The 19,128-nt window shown below is 40.4% G+C and overlaps 1 protein-coding gene and 1 pseudogene across 2 annotated transcripts in view; one reads left to right on the forward strand and one right to left on the reverse strand.

Annotated features, from left to right (window-relative positions):
- The window catches only part of TANGO6 (transport and golgi organization 6 homolog), a gene marked incomplete at its 5' end in the record, with an annotated part of 127,728 nt that overhangs the window by 90,603 nt on the left and 17,997 nt on the right, over positions 1-19,128 (forward strand). Inside the window, 2 exons of the mRNA XM_081118739.1 lie at positions 6,052-6,203; positions 13,080-13,193. Coding sequence (XP_080974865.1) covers positions 6,052-6,203; positions 13,080-13,193 — 266 coding nt within the window. The remainder of the gene's footprint in view (positions 1-6,051; positions 6,204-13,079; positions 13,194-19,128) is intronic.
- LOC308547964 (histone H3.3C pseudogene) lies at positions 2,243-2,643 on the reverse strand (annotated as a pseudogene). The gene has a single exon. The product of its transcript is annotated as a histone H3.3C pseudogene (transcript).

Genomic DNA, 19,128 nt, shown 5'->3' on the forward strand with positions numbered 1-19,128 from the left:
TAGAGGTTTGAAAGGAGGGTGTAAAGATTTGGCCAAGGGTGGAAGTGTCTTTCTCACTCAATTTTTCTAGATTTCATTTTTATGACCTATTTCAGTGAACTAGGGGAAAGGTTGAGCCCTTAAAGTCTGCAGGTCCTTGACTCCAAAAGTTATTGTGTTAATTCAGATTTGATGATGCCTTTTTACTAAGTAAGTCATCTCAGATCTTTTATGGAAGAAGATGGTATCTGCTAAATGAGTTTATCAATCTAGACTTCAGAGTACCATTGAAAAACTTGATAAAAATCTTCCAAATCCTAATTTATTAAAAGAATCTTATCACATACAGAATAATTGATAAAAGCAAGTCAGGCAGGTTAAAAAAATTTCAGCTCCCTCTTTCACTATGCACTTGACTTTTGACCTTCCAAAGCAACTCATTTTTATCAAGTTTGTTCAAACAAATCTAGATCCTTCACTTGCTTCCTTGAACACACAACTGTTTGCTTCTCAGGAAGGCTGACTATTGCTGACATTGTGACAAGAATATGAAGATGCCAATAGCCAGGTGTTGTCATTATCACTGCACAAAGTAGAAGTCATTAATGCTGAACTAAGTTAAACACCTCTGACTAGCATCTACTTGAGTCAAGTTTCTAAAAGTGGGCTTGTATTTACTGTGTTCGTTTCCCTGAAGGTGTTTAGAAATGCTGCGGAAAAGATGGTGGCTTCTCTAACTTTAGTTCCCTGGGTATCTCTTAGTCTACATGTTGTAGCCTGTGGTGGTTAATTTCTGAAAATGGAGGTGAGGGAATTCAGAAAGCAATAACATTCTTTGTAAAAGCCATATAACATGCATATTTTAAAGGAGACAACTCAAGAGGATGGTAATGAATGTTTGCCCTTGTCAGGGGTCAAGTGTGTGCCATCTTTCAGACAAAAAGTGAATTAGGATCTTGGAATCTTGTGGTTCAAGTAAATTTAACTGAAACAATAATACCATTTCATCTGGATAAAGAAGAAAAAAAAGAAAAAGAACCCCCCCCCCCAAAAAAAAACAACAACAACAAACCAACAAGAAACCAAAGCCAGGAGTGGATGGGATAATTGAGGTTTGGTTGCTTAATCAGAAACTAAGGAATAGTTGTGCGTGTTCTGGAGCTGTGGTTTTAGTTCGTAATGAGCTAGATTAGTCAATAGTTGCGAAATATACTCAGCATATAGCTCTCTTCACATGAGCTACTACTGTAAATAGTTACCTTTTTAAAATTTTATTTATCTTTATTGTTGAAAGTATTACAAATGTCCCGTTTTTTCCCCATTGACCCCTTCCACCCTGCACCCTCGCCCCACCCCAGGCCTTCCCCACATTATTGTCTATGTCCATGGGTTAAGCATTTATGCATATAAATTCTTTGGTTGATTTCTCTCCACCCACCCACCCACCCACTCCCACCTTCCTTCCAAGATTCGTCAATCTGTTCCATGCTTCTATGTCTCTGGATCTATTTTGTTCATCAGTTTATTATGTTCTTTAGATTCCACATATAAGTGAGATCATGTGATGTTTGTCTTTCTCTGCCTGGCTTATTTTGCTTAGGGTAATACTCTCCAGGTCCATTCCTACTGTCCCAAAGGGTACGAGATCCTTCTTCTTTACAACTGCATAGTATTCCATGGTGTAAATGTCCCACAGCTTTTTTATCCACTCATCTACTGATGGGCACTTGGGCTGTTTCCAGATCTTAGTTATTGTAAATTGCGCTGCTATGAACATAGGGGTGCATATATTCTTTCTGATTAGTGTTTCAGGATTCTTAGGATATATTCCTAGAAGTGGGATCACTGGGTCAAAAGGCAGTTCCATTTTTAATTTTTTGAGGAGCTTCCATATACCATTTAGTTGCCATTAATAAGAAATTTACTTGTTTTTTTAAAAAATCCAAATGCTGGCATTGTCTAGAAAAATTTAACAGGTTTATTTTTATATTGTTATAAAGTTGAACTGCTGAAACTTGTCCACTGAAACATTTTGACTTGCTTTAATGCTTTATGTTCCCACATTTATTTTGAAAAAATTCACACACAAATGAAAATGGAAAAACTGCCAATACCTGATTTCTGTCCCCTATTTTCAATGTGCAACCATATACTTAGGTACCTTTTGACCCCATGGGGAAAAAGAAATCTAACCTTCAGAACTACCAATAACAGGAAGAAGAGAAATTTCTTTAAAAAAGAAAAATCCCATTGTAGTGGATTTTTAAGCACGTTCTCCATGTATGCAGTGTGCTAGCTGGATGTCTTTTGGCATAATTGTTACACGTTTGGCATGGAGAGCACACAGGTTGGTGTCTTCAAAAAGGCCAACCAGATAGGTCTCACTTACCTCCTACAAAGCACCAGTAGCTGCACTCTGGAAGGCAAATCAGTTTTGAAGTCCTAAGCAATTTCTCGCACCAGATGCTGGAAGGGGAGTTTGCGAATCAGAAGTTCAGTGGACTTCTGATAACGTCTAATTTCACCAAGTGCCATGGTACCAGGCCTGTAACGATGAGGTTTCTTCACCCCTCCAGTAGAGGGCACACTCTTGTGAGTGGCATTGGTAGCCAGTTGCTTCCTGGCTGCTTTACCACCAGTCAATTTGCGGGCAGTCTGCTTCATATGAGCCTTAGGACAGAGACCTCTTTACTTACCTCCCCTTCTCCTTCTGCTGGGGCTCGGCGAGCTGGAGGTGGCATAGGCGTTTAGAGAGCGACGGCCGCTGCAAACACAATTAGTTACCTTTTTTTAATAGGTTGGCAAATGGGAAAGTCATGTATATATATATGTATATATACACACACACATATATGGATGGATGGGTGTATATGTGTATATATATATATGCTGATATTATAAGTTATACTATGTACCAGACTATTATCCCAATTAAAATGGTAATTAGAAGAAAAAAAATTATTGGGTTTAAGTTTTTCTTTTGTTATATGTTAGTTATGAAACTGACTTTTGAAGCCTTTAAAAAACATATGGTGTCCTAAATTACTTTGTTTTAGCAAATCCAACTTTTCAGGCTTTGTACTGATAGACATAGAACTCTATGATTTTGAACAACATTCCAGTTTTCATATTATATCAGTTAAATTTTTTTAGCTGCAGGTACAGAAATTTCCAACTCAGCTGACTTAAATAATAGGGAATAAATCATTGCACACAACAAAAAGTCCAGGACCGGTTAATTCTTTGTCTCCGTGACATCATTCAAGACCCAAATTCTTTTTGCCTTTCTGCTCTGCCAACCTCCACTGTTTGGCCTCATCCTCTGGTCCCTCATGGTTTCAAGTTGGCCAAAGCGACTCTAAGGTGTCATATCTTTAATTTAGTCAGATGGAAAATGTTTTCTTAGAGTCTTCCAGAAGATTTTTCTTCACACCTTATTGTCCAGACTGAGTCACATGCACATACCTAAGCCATTTAAGGCAAGGAGATATATCTACCATGATTCACTTAGATCAGTGAAGACCTTGGCCTGAATCACATGGGTGGTGGTTAGGGCCCGAAGGAACATGGATACTTCAACAAAATTGGAGTGCTATTTTCAAGAAAGAATGGGAGATTGCCAATGAGATGTACACAACAAAATTTGACATATAGGGATCTCTAAAGCTCAAATTAAAAACCCTTTATGGTCCTGGCCGGTGTGGTTCAGTGGTTAGAGCATTGGCCTGGGCACTGAACAGTCTCAGGTTTGATCCCCAGTCAAGGCACATTCCTGGGTTGCAGGTTCAATCCCCAGCCCCGTCGGGGCAGGTGTGGGAGGCAGCCAATCAATGTGTCTCTCTCACATTGATGTTTCTCTCTCCCCCTCCTTCCCTTCCACACACTCTAAAAAAATCAAAGGAAAAAATATCCTCCGGTGAGGATTAACAACAACAAAAAAAACCCTTTTTTGTAGGATCTTTAAATTCTATGCCTGTGTCAAATTGCAGTCCTGGAAGCTTTATTCTCACTACATGCATTCATTTTGTTCTGTATAGAAACCTGGTCAGGGCCAACCCCCAACCTGGAGACTAGGATCCAGTACAGTCTTGAGAAATGGGGAGGGTGGCGTAGTCAGAGGCCAGCAGAGCCCCCAGGAATTGGAGGCAGAGCTATAATCCCCAAAGAACAGATTTGAGCAAAGGTATGACAAATGTAGGCTGTATATGTGAGGTCTAGGAGATCAGGTTGCAGAGAGCATGATGTCAGGGCTCTTTGAGAAATGCAGAGTGGATGCAGCCAGTGTTCCAGCTCTTCTGGTCCAATACCTGGAAAACAGGGTCGCAAGTGGCCCAGAACCAGCTGACTGGGATCTTGAGATGTTCACCTTCCCACTGGCTCCTTTGGTTCTTAGATACACTTGGGGATAGTGTTGTTAGGACCTGAAGTTAAATGGATGCTCATTTGGAAAGTACTAACAAAGCTCGGGCAGGGCAAGAATGACATAAATTGTGATTTCATGCCCTGACCGGTTTTGCTCAGTGGTTAGAGCCCCAGCCCACAGACTGAAGGGTCCCAGGTTCGATTTCAGCCAAAAGCATGTACCTTGGTTGCAGTCTTGATCCCTGGCCCTGGTCGGGGCGTGTGCAAGAGGTAACCAATCGATGTGTCTCTCTCACATCAATGTTTCTCTCTCTCTCCTCCCTCCCTCCCTCCCTCTCTATTTCTCCTTTCCACTCTCTCTGAAAGACAATGGGAAAAAATATCCTTGGATGAGGATTTTAAAAAAACTGTGATTTCATTTATGTAATGATATGCTCTTTTCTTTTGTGGTGGGTCAGTATAAGAAACAGCCATATGATTTCTACATTGAATGTAAAACTTCTGTCGTCCATTCTGCTCTTCACTTTTCCCCCAGTTCTCACATGACTTCAGATCTTCTCCTCTGAGAACTTTTCCCTGAGCCCTCACCCATGGCTCTCAATCCCTCCCCCAACGCCTACCTTCCTTCTTTTCCAGCAGCCCTTATTGCTGCTGGAAGATATATTTACTGTATTGTTTTTCTTCCCGATTAGAAGTAGGCTTCATGAAGATGGGGACTTTGCTTTCTTGTTCATGCTATATTATCTCCAGTACTGAGAACATACTTTTTCCTCTGCATTTGTATATTTAATATACATATTGAAATTTGTAAGTTTGGTTTGTTACTAGTGAGGGAAATTGTGTGTGTGTGCGTGTGCATTTTTAAATACATAAATGGAATGATGTTGGTTCTACTAGTTTCTTTTGCTTAACAGTGTCTTAAGGAGATCTTTCCATATTAGTGTATATATTTCTGTCAGGTTCCTTTTAATGAGCGCATAGTATTCCACAATATGTGTGGTTATTTAACCACTTCCGTATTAATTAATACTTAAGTTGCTTCTACACATTTTCACTGTTAGAATTCTGCAGTAAAATCTTTATGCGGATATCCTTGTGCATATATGTGACTACCTCTCCAGGATGGATATTCAGAACTGCAACCTAAGAATAGGCACAAAGACCCCTCCTTTCTGTTCTGAAAACAGGCTATGGCTAAGTCAGCGTTGATTCAATTTCTGCAATATATGTTGATATTAACTGGTCAGGGGATGAGTCTTATGACTGCATGTAGGATATTAGGAACTGGGAGCATTTTAGAAAAATTACTTCTCATCTTTTTCTTAAATTGTATGAAAAGTACATTGTGTTCCTGACCTTAAGGGGAAAAAAACAAACTTCCCCTTCCTCCCCTTTCAAGTGACTGAGATTAATGAAATTATGTTCTCTAAGCAACCTCTGCTTGTCTCTATGATGGCATTAACCAGCCCATCAAAACCATTCCTGTCAAGGTCAACAGTGACCTCATTGTTACTCAGTGTGATGGTCAGTTATTAGTCTTCTTCCTACCTAACATTGAATATTCTTCCAAAGCATGATTTTTAATAGTTATGCAAATACTTTAAAAAATATGAAAACACCATAAAATGTACCACAATGATGTCATTATTTCTTCTTTAGGAAGTTGACAGTTTGCTTTAAAATATTTTTATTTCTTCCCTTTTTCTATAGGGGACATGGTCTCAAAGTACCGAGAACCTTTGATCCACACCTTCCTGAGGGGAGCAAGAGACCCAGATAGCGCTCACAGGGCCAGCAGCCTATCCAACCTTGGAGAACTGTGCCAGAGGCTGGACTTTCTGCTGGGTTCCGTAGTTCATGAGGTACTGCATGTTGATTCCTTTCTCGAAAGCTTTTTTACTTGACCTATGGATAGCTTGGGATTGCCAGGCATGAGACCTGTGTTCTTTTTACAGATCAGCTAAATTATTTAACCTTCTTTGGCCTCACTACATATATATTGCAAGTTATATTAGTATATTAGTAAGACTTTCTTAAGTGCAAGAGGATCTATTATAAAGAATTTGAGGTAACTAACAGAATTAAAGAAACCTTGAAGAAAGGCAGATGAAACTTTACTTGGGTCTCTGGGCCAAAGTAAAGTCTCATCTCTGTTCACAGAAAAAACTCAGGCAGATCCTCTGATTGGCCCTCCTTAGTCACGTGCCCTGTGTTCAGGCTCATTTACCAGAAAAGACTAATTAAGCTACATGTACTGTTCACTTTACACCCAGTGCCTGGGACATAGTAGGTAAAGGATAAATGAGCAGCTAAAATAATAGCCATATAAGATGTCGGCACTGGATACTCCTCCTGATTTTAGAGTTTTTTGAATTAATGAAATGTGCATGTTGTAGCACATTTATGCATTGCTCTATGAATATCTTCCTCTAGCGTCTTAAATTTTATCTTTGCCCTCATATTTAGTTAGTCATTAGTATATTAACATATATATCAAGCACCTATTATGTGCTAGGAACTCTGCTGTTTAAAGATGATGAGCAGAAAAAACTTGTTAATACATGGCCAGGGGTCTTTTTCTGACCAGTGTACTCGACCATTTTAATCTTTTTTGGAAGAAGCTGGCTTATAAATTATAAATATAAATACCTTTTTATTTACAAGACACCAGGTTTCTTACACAGAGCATGTAACTTTATAAGAACAAAACCTTAGAAAACTGTAGTACTGGCTTCTATTACAATATTCAGCATCCTAAGTCTGACCATGTTGAACATCAAATCTTAAGAAGTACCTACTGAGAAGGAATTTTCTTCAGTGTCTGGTGATTGTGCCTTATCAATAAGGAGAGAAACACACTCATGGATTATACATAGACTGGAATTTATGGCATTTCCTGATTCCTGAGTTTTGTATGCTTTGTTTTATTGATTATAAAGGCTATTCTTACTAAATTCCAACTTAGGATTTTTAGGAAAGATATACACCAGTCATTTTCTCTCCTTTAACTTTTCCTTGAGGGATATAACCCTATGCCCAACTTTTTGTATCTTTTAAAAAATAACTTAGAAATGGATTATTCCTGACTTAAATCCTTCCATTACTCTAATATACATGAACCATTAGGCACCTGATGTTTGATTGTTTTAGACGTCACTTAAGCAAATCTCTTGTTCTTTAGCAATATCAACTTGTAACACCTGAGAGGCCTTTGCAGGACTATTTGGTTATGTCAGCTAAAGGTTTCAGCTTATTATAACTTCTCTGGGTCAAATATTAAAATGGTTCCCACTTTTCTGTTTACTTGGTTTCTTCACGACTCAACCTAAACTGAACCATAAACCATGAACTGAAATAAACTCTTGGACCATGATCTGAAGCAAACCCAAATATTATTATTATTTACTTTAGAGAGAGAAGAAGGGGGAGAGAGAGAGAAATAATTTATTGTTCCACTAATTTATGCATTCATTGGTTGATTCTTGTATGTGCCCTGACCAAGGATCAAAGCCACAACCCACGGTCTAACCAACTGAGCTACCCAGCCAGGGTCCCCAATATTATTTTTTTTATACAGCTTTATTGAGAAAGAACTCACATACCATACAGTTCACCCATTTAAAGGGTACAATTCGCCCGGCCAGGCGTCGCTCAGCGGTTGAGCGTCGGCCTAGGATCCAGTAGACCGTGGTTCGTATTCCTGGTCAGGGTACATGCCTAGACTGTGGGCTTGGTCCCCAGTCGGGGGCATGCAGGAGGCAGCCAATCAGTGACTCTCTCATCATTAATGTTTCTTTCTCTCTCTCTCTCTCTCCCCCTCTCCCTTCCTCTCTCTGAACTCAATAAAGAGATATATATATATTTTAAAAGGGTACAATTCTATGGTTTTTAGCATATTCACAGAGTTGTGTAAGTATCACAGATTTTTTTTTAAACATAGCCGTGAACCTAATAAAATATTCCCCCATATCTCCAAGTAGATCTGCTCAGACTTGACAGGATTCCACACATTTTCTAAAACCAATGGATCCAGACAGTGTCTGAACATCATGATGCTGTCTGAACTCCAGAACTGAGACCATATTTCTTTTTGAGTCCCTAGACTCTTCTTCCCTTTTAAAACTGTAGGATGCTGGTGGCATATAATTTCCTGTTGAAGGCGTTGGGGAATTGTCTTGGTTTCCATTGCTTTTCAGAGAGTGGGGGACATCGATGTGAGAGAGACACATTGATTGGTTGCCTCCCACACGTGGCCTGGGGGCCAGAGCCTGCAACTGAGGTATGTGCCCTTGACCAGAGTCGAACCCGGGACCCTTCAGTCCGCAGGCTGATGCTCTAACCACTAAGCCAAGCGCGCTGGGGCTGAAGCAGGTTCTGTAACATTTAGGAAGTGTCGTCTTTCTGGAGGCTCACCTGACCCCTTGGAAGAGAACTAAACTCCCAGGCACACTTGGGCTTGAGAAAGAGTGAGGACCTGGCTCCACCGTCCACTCACCTGTGTTCATTGGAGCAGATAACTTAGACTCTGAGCTCCATTTTCTGACCTAAAAAATGGGATTAAAATACCTACAATGCAGGATTGTTACAAGGAGCTAGAGGTCATGTGTACGTGGAAAATAGGACACTGTAGAGGAGGCCAAGGGCATCAGGATGATAGTGTTAGGTGGAAGGGAGGTTGTAGTGTTAAACAGGGTATTCAAGGTGAGCCTTATCGAGAAGGTAACATTTGAGTAAAGAAATTTAACTTTTCTTTATTAAGATTTTTCTTTAAGGGACATTTTGGTCATTTGAAGGGGGCTGAGGATAACAGTGATGAGGACGAGTGCCAAGGAAGTGAGAACAACATTGGTCAAGTGTTAGCCAGGCAGAGAAAGAGGGGAAGCGTAACCTGTTGTGATATAAAATTAAACAAATTAGCCACCATAGACTCTTCTAACATGATCTGATCTGAGGGTCAGAGTTACAGCCCTTGAGTGGTGGAGCTTTGTGGCCTGCCTGTGCTGTGACAGTGCTTGCTGGTAGGGAAGGATTATAGAGGATATGGACAGCTCTTCCACATTCTCTGTCCCAGGGACCCGGGTTTTCCTCTCTGTTGATGTCAAGGATTAACCTGTTTGGAGAGCATTATTATTTTCCCAACTTCCTCTTGTTCTTGTCAAGAGCTGTGTTGCTTGAAACCAAATCTTGATAAGCTCTTTCTCCTTTATCATTTTCTATGAGGAGTAAATATTATTCAAGTCAGCCACAGCGAGAGGCCCAACCTCAGTGCAGCAATTAAGATCTGCCCCAGGTGACAAGTGCAGGAGCAGTCACTTTTAATGTGGCTCCCACAAAGCTGAGCTTTGAGGTCTGATGCAAAGCTTCCACCTCTGATCCCACTGCATGATCTGAATTTATTAGCAGTTTTCCACAGTCAGTGCAGTTTTCTAAGTGGCCAGGTGTGTGCAGCGTGAGAGCACACAGACGCCTGAGACGAGGACTCAGTGGATGTCCCGGGAAACCTCCAGGAAGCTGGTGGTTCTCTTTCATGGCAGGTTAAATGAGAAAGCTGAGCACATACGAGTTAGAGGCCACACTTCCTTTGCTGTTAAGATTTTTTAGTTTACAAAATAGAGGGACAGATGGTCTAGATTCGGATTAGTTAGCAGATCAACTGAATTTTAACAAAGGAAATGTCAGGAAAAGGGATGAAGGTGCGATTGGAAAACTGAACTCATGCTTTCTTGATGCAGACCTCAACTCTGGTACCTTTCTTCTGGAATTTTCCAAGGTGTTTGTGTTTTCTTTTTCAGTCTTGCCATTTGTATTTTCTTTATTTATATAGTTCTGATTATGTTTGGTGTGTGCCAGCTATTTGAGGAGTGATGTTTTTCCTTATTTCTGTTGGCTCCTATCAAGTGTCAAATTGCTTAAACTGACCTTTAGTGTTTCCAAAGCAATCATTCTCTTTCTCTCTTTATGGCTCTCAGAAGTGGATATGATTGACATAATTAGGGTTTATTAAAATAGCTACATTGCCCCTTAGGGCAGGCAACATGAAGATCACATAGAATGGGTTTCTGTTCTCTGAGAGGACTTAGAAACAGAATAGAAATATTACACCAATTCATAAATTAGTAAAGACCTGACATCATCTGCCTGTCTATTTGCCAAGGCTTTCAGGGGTGTAAGGCAGTGTTGAGTGTGTCCTTGGGGCTGGAGGTGAGAGAGACTAGCCATGGGAGTGGCTTGTTGAGACTGAACGGACGGAAGAGAGTGGCCATGCATCCTCCCTGCTCCCAGTGTTTGGTGAGGAGTCTGTCCCACTGGCCTGTGGAAGAGCAACAGTACAGGTTGCTTACAGGAGCTTAACCTGAAAAGCAGAAGGCCTTTCCCATCCCTAGATGATATTTGTAAGATCATATTAAAATGTTGATGCCTTAAAAGCTCTTTGCATAACTGTCATACATTTCATAGAATTTGGTGTTTGTGGCAGAGGTATTGAGAAAGGTTCATGGACACTCTCCTGTTCACAGGACTCTCCCTGATTGTCCTGGATGGCTAATTGCAGATGGGCTTGGTATAGTCTGGTGCATAAATCACTAACAGCCTGTAGCAAGCAGGAAACTATTCCAGCTAATCTCAGCAAGGCTTATAATAACCAGTGTCTCTGTCAGTCGTACCTTCAAGGTGGCACAGGCATTCAAGAACTGCCTTGCCGGGGAAGTCCTTTTCCAGCCAGGATGCCTCTGCCTATCCTAATTATAGAATAAATGTCTGATGATTAGAGCTGGCCTTACACTGAGAGCCGAGGCAGAAGCATGGTCCACTCGGCACAGTGAGCAGAACAGAGGTGACAAAGCTGGACGCCAGCAGGGTTCTGGGCCAGGAATCCTTGGTCCCACAAACGTGGAAATAGGCCCAAAACTAAAACCTAGAGAGAAGCCAGCAAAGAGACTTGGGAGCGTCTGCACATTACATGGCCCTGTGCTGGCTTTCACACTTTAGTTATCAGACTGAATAGCTAAACTGTCATGCCTCAAGAAAGACCCAGACCTAGCTTTAACTTGTTTCTCTGATTTCAGCTCTTACCTTGTAAATACTAAGCCTGCAAGTAGAGGTAGCTATTATATTGTTGCCTCTTTGGAGGTTGCCCAAAGAATTCCTCCTATGACTAAATTGCTTCCACCGTTAATGCCAGAGGCATGGAAGCCACTGATGGCCTTGGGTCAGGGTGTCCTAGGTCAAAAGCAGAAGCAGCTTGCTGGCTCTCATTGAGAAACAGCCCCCAAAGAGTTGAGCTTTTCTGGGATTTCCCATCACTTGCAAGCTGCAAGTTCATGTAATGGATGTACAACTTGATTGAATGCCAGTGCAGCACAGATGCAATTATATTTAACAACAAGCTCCCTCTTCTCATCTCTCTGCCATCACTGATTAATTAGACACTTTGAACTATGCCCAACTGTTTGAAAGCTGTGAAAAATACAACCTGCATAGTTAAAATTTCTGCACAAGCCTATGTCCTCATTTGTGCCTGTATTTTTAAAAACCCTTTTTAAAACCATTCTTTAAGCATAATATGTATTTATACATGTTTCCAAACACACAATCTGGGTACTTTCTTATCACGGTTAAAAATTCCTGCATGGTTAGCCAAGAAATACATTCACATAGTAAATCAAATAACAAAGAATGTGAGAGACCAATTGAATAATTTTCTTACCTTCTAATTTGTGCTGCCATTGGTCACACTTTTAAAATTTTTACTTTTTCTTTTTAAATCTTGCACAAATGCCTCAGAGAAGTTCGCTGCTATTTTTAGTCGCACCTCTATGCCTACCAGGAGCAGGGTATAGAAACTCTTATTTTATTACATATAATTATTAGCTATATATCTGGCACCATGTTTTGCAAGTAATTTCCAGTCTTTTCTGATATAGAGCCATCTTTTAAAGTAAATGAGACCTGAACAACCTACTCCACAAAAGAAGAAGCCCAGTCATGGAGTCTCTGAAATTCGCCCCTGGTGACTCACATGGAATATAAGCTGGATTTGTAGGACTGGGAAGTCTGAACATGCTAAAGATCAGTCTGAATATTTATGTATTTCTCTGTCCCTGGGCAGAAACTTTTATTGGTGGCATATTCATATTCATGCCAAGCCTGAGTAGGAACTCCGAAGCCTGCTTGGCTAAATCGCCATGGTCCTCAGTCCCTAGGTGCTGCTGTGTTTTGGATCATCTTTCCTTCCTCCAACTCAGTGTTCCCAAAGGGGGGCAAATAACAGTTCTTCCCACTTTTGAGGAAATATTTGCATTTGTCCATACCTTTATTACACAGTCATGTGCCGCATAGGGACTTTTTGATCTACGACAGATCTCCTATAAGATGGTGACACACCATATGGCTCTGGTGTGTAGTGGGCTATACTATCTAGGTTCACAAAAGTACACCCTATGATGTTCATGCAATGACAAAATTGCCTAACAACACTTTGCCGTCGTTAAGCTTCACGTGACTGTACACATGTATCCCTTCCCACTCCCTCATTTCCCTCCTGAATTCCAAACCAGGTTTCGGCCTTTTCCAGGAAAGCTAGACTAAATCAGAATCTCTACCACTAGGTCTCTACTATTCAGAATGAGAAAACTGTCCACCCCTCTATAGATGGATGTATAGAAAGTGGAACGTATTTAAGAGGCTTTGTGTAACTGTGCAATCCTGAGTTTTATTGGCTTCTTCCCTCACTGTCCTAGGTAACAGCTTGCCTGATTGCTGTGGCTAAAACAGACCATGAAGTTCAAGTGCGCAGAGCTGCCATCCATGTGATTGTGCTGCTGCTTCGGGGACTCAGCCAGAAAGCTACAGAGGTAACTCAGTCTCTTATCATTTCAATTTTCCTACCTCTGGTTTTCGTCTGCTAATCAGCCTTCCTTTTACCAGGGCAGGCCTCATACCTTTTCCCTGGGTTGACTCATACAGATGAATTGATAAGCAGGGATTTTGTAGCAGGAAATTGCATTGTTTGCATCTGTTTCTTCTGTAACATAGTATGCAAATTACACACTAACTGGTACAAGAAAAATCAGAGCACAAATTTATAGACTGAGGCTCTGAGTCTTGGCATTCCAGGGTGAGCTAGCTGGAACGTACTGAGCCTGTCTCGGTAGCCTGAGCTTTAGTGACTTACCTTCCTGACTCATAATAGTTCATACTGAATTACAGAAGGACCTCATTTAAAATGTTTCCTTTCTAGCAGTGAGTTCAATCCGGTGAGATTTTATTTGCTGCCTAAATTAAACTTTCTTCCTCCTCCAAGTGGGTTTGGATGAGTTTCTCCCCAGTGTATGGCCAAAACAGGAAGAAAGTATTTATATCCTTATGTGAGATGAGAATGAGTGACCTCTAAATTAATTTTCTTCTTGATCTTAATGGACTCTCATTCCCAGTTGACTTTGTAGAGTTTGCATTAATAATTCACTTACTGGCATCCACAGTGCTCATCTGCGGCTGGCACATCGGTATTTAACTAAGTGTCAGTGAAGCCATTAGAAGAGTGATGGTTTTGTCAGATGCACAGGCTTTATTCATGCTGGAATTTTGCTATATCAAGTTTCTGTCACCATTTGTACAAGCTTGGACGCATTAGCTATCCCCTAGTTACTCTCTGGGATCGTGATGGGAGTGGAGGGTATACAGATCGTATATAACTCAGCAACTCGGGTAATCAAATTGCCATAGGGTGCACACTGCTCTTGTTGAGAATCTGCTGTACAAGAGGGAGTTAAGAAAGAGTGTTTTATATCCATTGTCAAGATCTACAAAACTCTTGACAAATATACCATTGCTGTGTAAGTTGTTAACAATAGGGGAAACTGGGTGACAGGTATACAGGAATTCTCTGTGCTGTCTTTACAACTTATCTGTAAATCTAAAGTTATTTCAGAATAAAAAATTACTTAAAAATATGAAACAACACTATTAAAATAAATCTACAAAATTCTCTAAGTGCAATACACTCTCACTGATCGAGAGAAAAAGGAGAGAGTGTGTCTAGTTAGTAAAGGAACTATCCAGATTTCTCACATCCATGTGTAGCCAATGAAAGCAACACTGCTTGTCTCAACCAGTACTAAAATAATTTGTGGCCATGGAAGATTTTCGTCACTTTAAAAAAGCTGTGTGAATGAAACACCTCTCTCCTGTTCTCCAAAAAACTCTAGTCTGCACTCACTGAAATTTATAAATTGTGCTTACTCAGTGAATAAAGGAAAGAAAATGGGATGTAATGGGATGGGATGGGATGGGATGGGATGGGATGGGATGGGATGGGATGGGATGGGATGGGATGGGATGGATGAGTCTTCTTCCTGTGGCATCCTTGAGACCAGGTGTGTTAAATCTTGTAATCGTAGGTGTGATTATAATCAGGGCCACTTTAATGAGAAACGGAGATAACCACAAAGCTTTCAATCTGGGATTTCTCTTGACTGCTCTGTTTTGCCCCCAGGAACAGCTGAAATGAAAATGCCACTTTGTTGATGAAGTTTGGTGTGTGTGTTTCCTTCTAATCACTATCTCTCAAGCAATAGAGTGCCAAAAGATAATCCCAGGTTTTAGTAAATACTCTATTGTTCATAGATGTGCCAGCCGAGGACCTCTGTGGTTCTGCCAGCTTGGAAAGGAGGCAGAGAGTCCAGTGAGAGATAGATATACTGGGATCAGAGAGGAAAGACATCACCACCCCTAACTCATGAGGTAGAAGCTACTTCTTTCCCATTTGAAAGTAGCCAGAATTTTGTGCAGTCAACACAGTATACACATTGGAGGAAAATGCTGCATTTGCTTTTTTATTGAAATACATATTTTCTCTGCTCAGCCTTGTTTTGGCCTTATGACCATATCTGTTTGTTAACTCATTCCCAACATATCCTGAAGCCTAAGAGAACCAGGAAAGACACCCCTTTAAACCCATTCTACCTTACGCTTGCTGGAAATTAAATTTCCAAGGATACCCAGGAGAGGAACTGTGGTTAGACCTGTATCTTCTGTTGGCCTCAGAGTTAATAACAGCCCTCCTCAACATGAAGATGAGCTGAGCAACAGAATGAAAATATTGTGCCTAACTATACAGCTCTTCCTGAATTAGGTCTTTGCAAGGTGACTTATTTAAGTATTGTAAATGTTTAGAACATTCATATTCAAAAATTTATTCCAAAGACAGTAATGAACAATTAGGGCAATAATAGCTGAGCAATAGCCTACTAGACTGGCCTTCCTTCAGATAACAACTAAAAAACTCTGGATATAATATAGTAGGCAGCTACCGGAAGACACTGGAGTGTGGTCAGAAGCAGGCAGGTTCTTATGGGGAATCCATGCTTAAAGAAGAGGTGCTATATGAAATGAGTTCCCATGTTCTTGGCTTTTAGCCAAGCCTATCTGATGAGGAATGCCATACATAAGGGGCCTGGTGGAGAAGTCCTAGTCTTTTTGGAGTGTGGAACCAGAAGATTGAACCTGAGGAAGCTACAGCTGCAGGAAAGGGAGTACAAATCCTGGAAAGGAAAGATCCCGGGAGAGGATTCCCAAATTCTGTCTGCGTACATCTCTAGCTGACCCCTGAACCAAGCAAGATAATTGCCTGCTTTAAAAAAATAAAAGCACTAATTGGAAAAGAACAGAATCCAGAGTTTCCATAATTTAATATTCATAATGTCCAGGATACAATCCAAAATAACTCAGTATATGAAAAATCCAAGAAAATGGAACATGTTCTCAAGAGAAAATACAATCAACTGAGACCAACCCCAAGATAATCCTGATGTTGGAATTATCACGCAAGGATTTTAGAGTAGTTATTATAACTGTCCTCAATGAATTAAAAAGATATGCCTGCGATTAATAAAAAGATAGGAAATGTCAGCAAAGAGATAGAAATGATAAAATAGAACCAAAAGGAAGTTCTACAACTGAAAACTACAATGTATGAGATTTTTTTTAAAACCACTTGATGGCATTAGAAGTAGAATGGAGATGACTGAGGAAAGGATAAAAGAATTTGAAGATGGAGCAATAGAAATTACCTAATGTGAAGAACAGAGAGGGGAAAAGATTTAAAAAGCGAGTGATTTGGAGTGACCACAGGCTCTCAGAAAACTAACTATACTTCCCCTAGGAGCAGTGGTTCAGTATCCATTAATTCAGTGTTTGTGGTGACTTCGTAGGATGTAACTACTGTGAATAGTGAGAATCGGCTGCAGGGAATATGTCCCAAGACCCCTAGTGAAGGCCTGAACCACAGATAGTACTGAGCCCTGTGTGTACTGTGTGTTTTCCTGTACGTACATACATACCTATGATAAAGTTTAATGTATAAGCTAGGCACAGTAAGATTAACAACAGTAGAAGTAACTAATTTTTAATAATAGATGAACAACAGTAACATTTCTAATAATAAATTAGAAAAATTATAACTATATACTGTAAATAATAAAAATAGCTTATTGTACTATAATCACCTTTTCACTTATAAGAAGCACTTCACAGCTTCTCTTTGGCATATCCAAATTGCCAGCATCACTACTGTTGTGCTTTGGGGCCATTGTTAAGTAAAATAAGGGTTACTTGAACACAAGCACTGCGATACTGAGACAGTTGATATGACAACTGAGAGGACTACTAAGTGACTAATGGGTGGATAATGTGTGCAGCACTGACACACTGGACAAAGGGACGATTCACCTCCAGGGCAGGACGAAGCAGGATAGTTTTCAGGCCACGGTTGATTGTGGGTAACAGAAACTGTGGAACGCGAAACTGCCAATAAGGGGGGACTACTATATAAAAAATGAAAGTTGATCTTTTAAAAAAGAATAGTGATTTGAGATTGACTGTAGTTCTAGATTTATCTAGATAACAACTACCCTTGCCATCCTCTGTGTAGTTTACAGAGAGTCGAGTTCTTAGAAGAACTGTGAAGTACTGAGAACTTTGCATGTGGGTTTATAGTGACTAAGTGTGGCAGCATTTGATGCTGAAATTTTCCCCCTTGCTTTTTAATATTAAAAGGTAATTCCTAGAGCTTAGCTTTTCTTCCTTCTAATCCCTAATTTTAGATGACGAAAGAATAATCTATCCTCTATTCTGTCTAGTGGGAGATAAGTAGTAGGCTTTAGAATTCATTCCTTCAGGATGATACACAAGTCTTAACACCAGGTCGTATCTTCAGAAATAAGCAAAACCTGAAGCATCTTCATGGGGAAGAGTTTGGGATTAATTTTTAACTGATGGCTGAATCAGGTTCTGAGCCAAGCCTAGGTCTCCACCCAGGAATGATTTTTAATTCCTTCTTCTGAATCCAGTGTTGGACTCTGATGACAAAGCCCCTCCTAATAACCTTACAAATAGTAGTTTCACCAACATGTGTGCAGTTGGATGTTACTCTCCTACTTCATTGTGAGAGAGAAGGCAAACCCTGGCTAAAAGAAAAAATGAGTGACGTCGTATATGACATTATGTTTTTTTAATGACAGCCGTTACACATAGTCCATCCAAAAGGTTTAGTGCATGTGTCCTAGGTTCACCCTGTGTCTGTCTGTCCAGACTGGGAAGTAAGACCTGAGGGCATAGCACAAATGGCAAGTTATAAGGAAATGGTCAGACTTAATGGAAACTTCTTTTTATTGGTTTTGTCTTATCCTGAGAGTTATTCTGACAGCATTTGGTGAGTTTTTTGGTGCGATGGGTACAGTAAACAAGGCTAGTTTCCTTCCAGAGCTAGTTTCACAGACACTGCTCCTTTTTAACAGATCTAAGGCTCCATGTGAAAAGCAAATGAAAAGAACACATAAAAATGACTGGGATCCAGGTAATAATTATTCCTCTGTAAACTTGAAAAAGTGCTTGGGAGAGCCTTTCCAGGACTGAAATTAAAGAGCATCTTCTCTTCCTGGGAGTGTGAAGCTGCAGCCAGTGACCAAGGCAGCAATTCTGTTAATCATCTTCTGCTACTGGCCAGGGCTTGGGTGTTTACAGTATTGATATTATTCATAAAAGGCATGTAATAAGAATTCATCATTTGTTGGACATTGTTTACAGTGTCAAAAGAGACAGAGGCACAAAGGAACTTAAAATTAGTATATTGTAAGTTTATAAATTATCCCCCCCCTCGGCCAAACACTTCCCTCTTTACTTACTCTTACGCATCCTAGTTGCTGTGGCTCCATTTCAGTCTTAGAAGAAAAAATCCTCTTAGGCCCTGTGTTAGTTTCCTAGGGCTGCTGTAACAAAGTACCACAAACTGGGTGAATTAAAACCACAAAAACGTACTGTCTCATAGTCCTAGAGGCTACAAGTCCAAAATCGAGATGTTGACAGGGCCAATGATAGGAAAATTTTACCTACTGTAAGGAAATTCTTCCTTGCCTCTTCCTAGCTTCCAGTGGTTTGCCAGCAATCTTTGGCTTGTAGATGCATAAATCCTGTCTCTGCCTTTGTCATCATATGCATTCTCCCTGCATTTCAATGTCTTTTCCTGGCTTTCTTCTTATAAGGACACCAGTAATGTTGGATTAGGGGCCCACCCTACTCCATTGTGACCTTATCTTAGCTAGTTACTTCCCAATAAGGTCACATTCCGAGGTCCTGGGGGTTAGGATCTCAACATACCTTCTTTGGGGAAGCAGGGGACACAACTCAATCCATAACAGGCCCCTAAGATTCCACAGTCTTTTCTCTTTTGTGCTTATGCGTCTCCATCTGTTCATTATTGCTGCATCTTGAGAAGAGCCTGTTTTGTTTGGG

This window comes from Miniopterus schreibersii, assembly GCF_964146895.1.
Source record: "Miniopterus schreibersii genome assembly, chromosome: 18".
NCBI classification, from domain to species: Eukaryota; Metazoa; Chordata; class Mammalia; order Chiroptera; family Miniopteridae; genus Miniopterus; species Miniopterus schreibersii.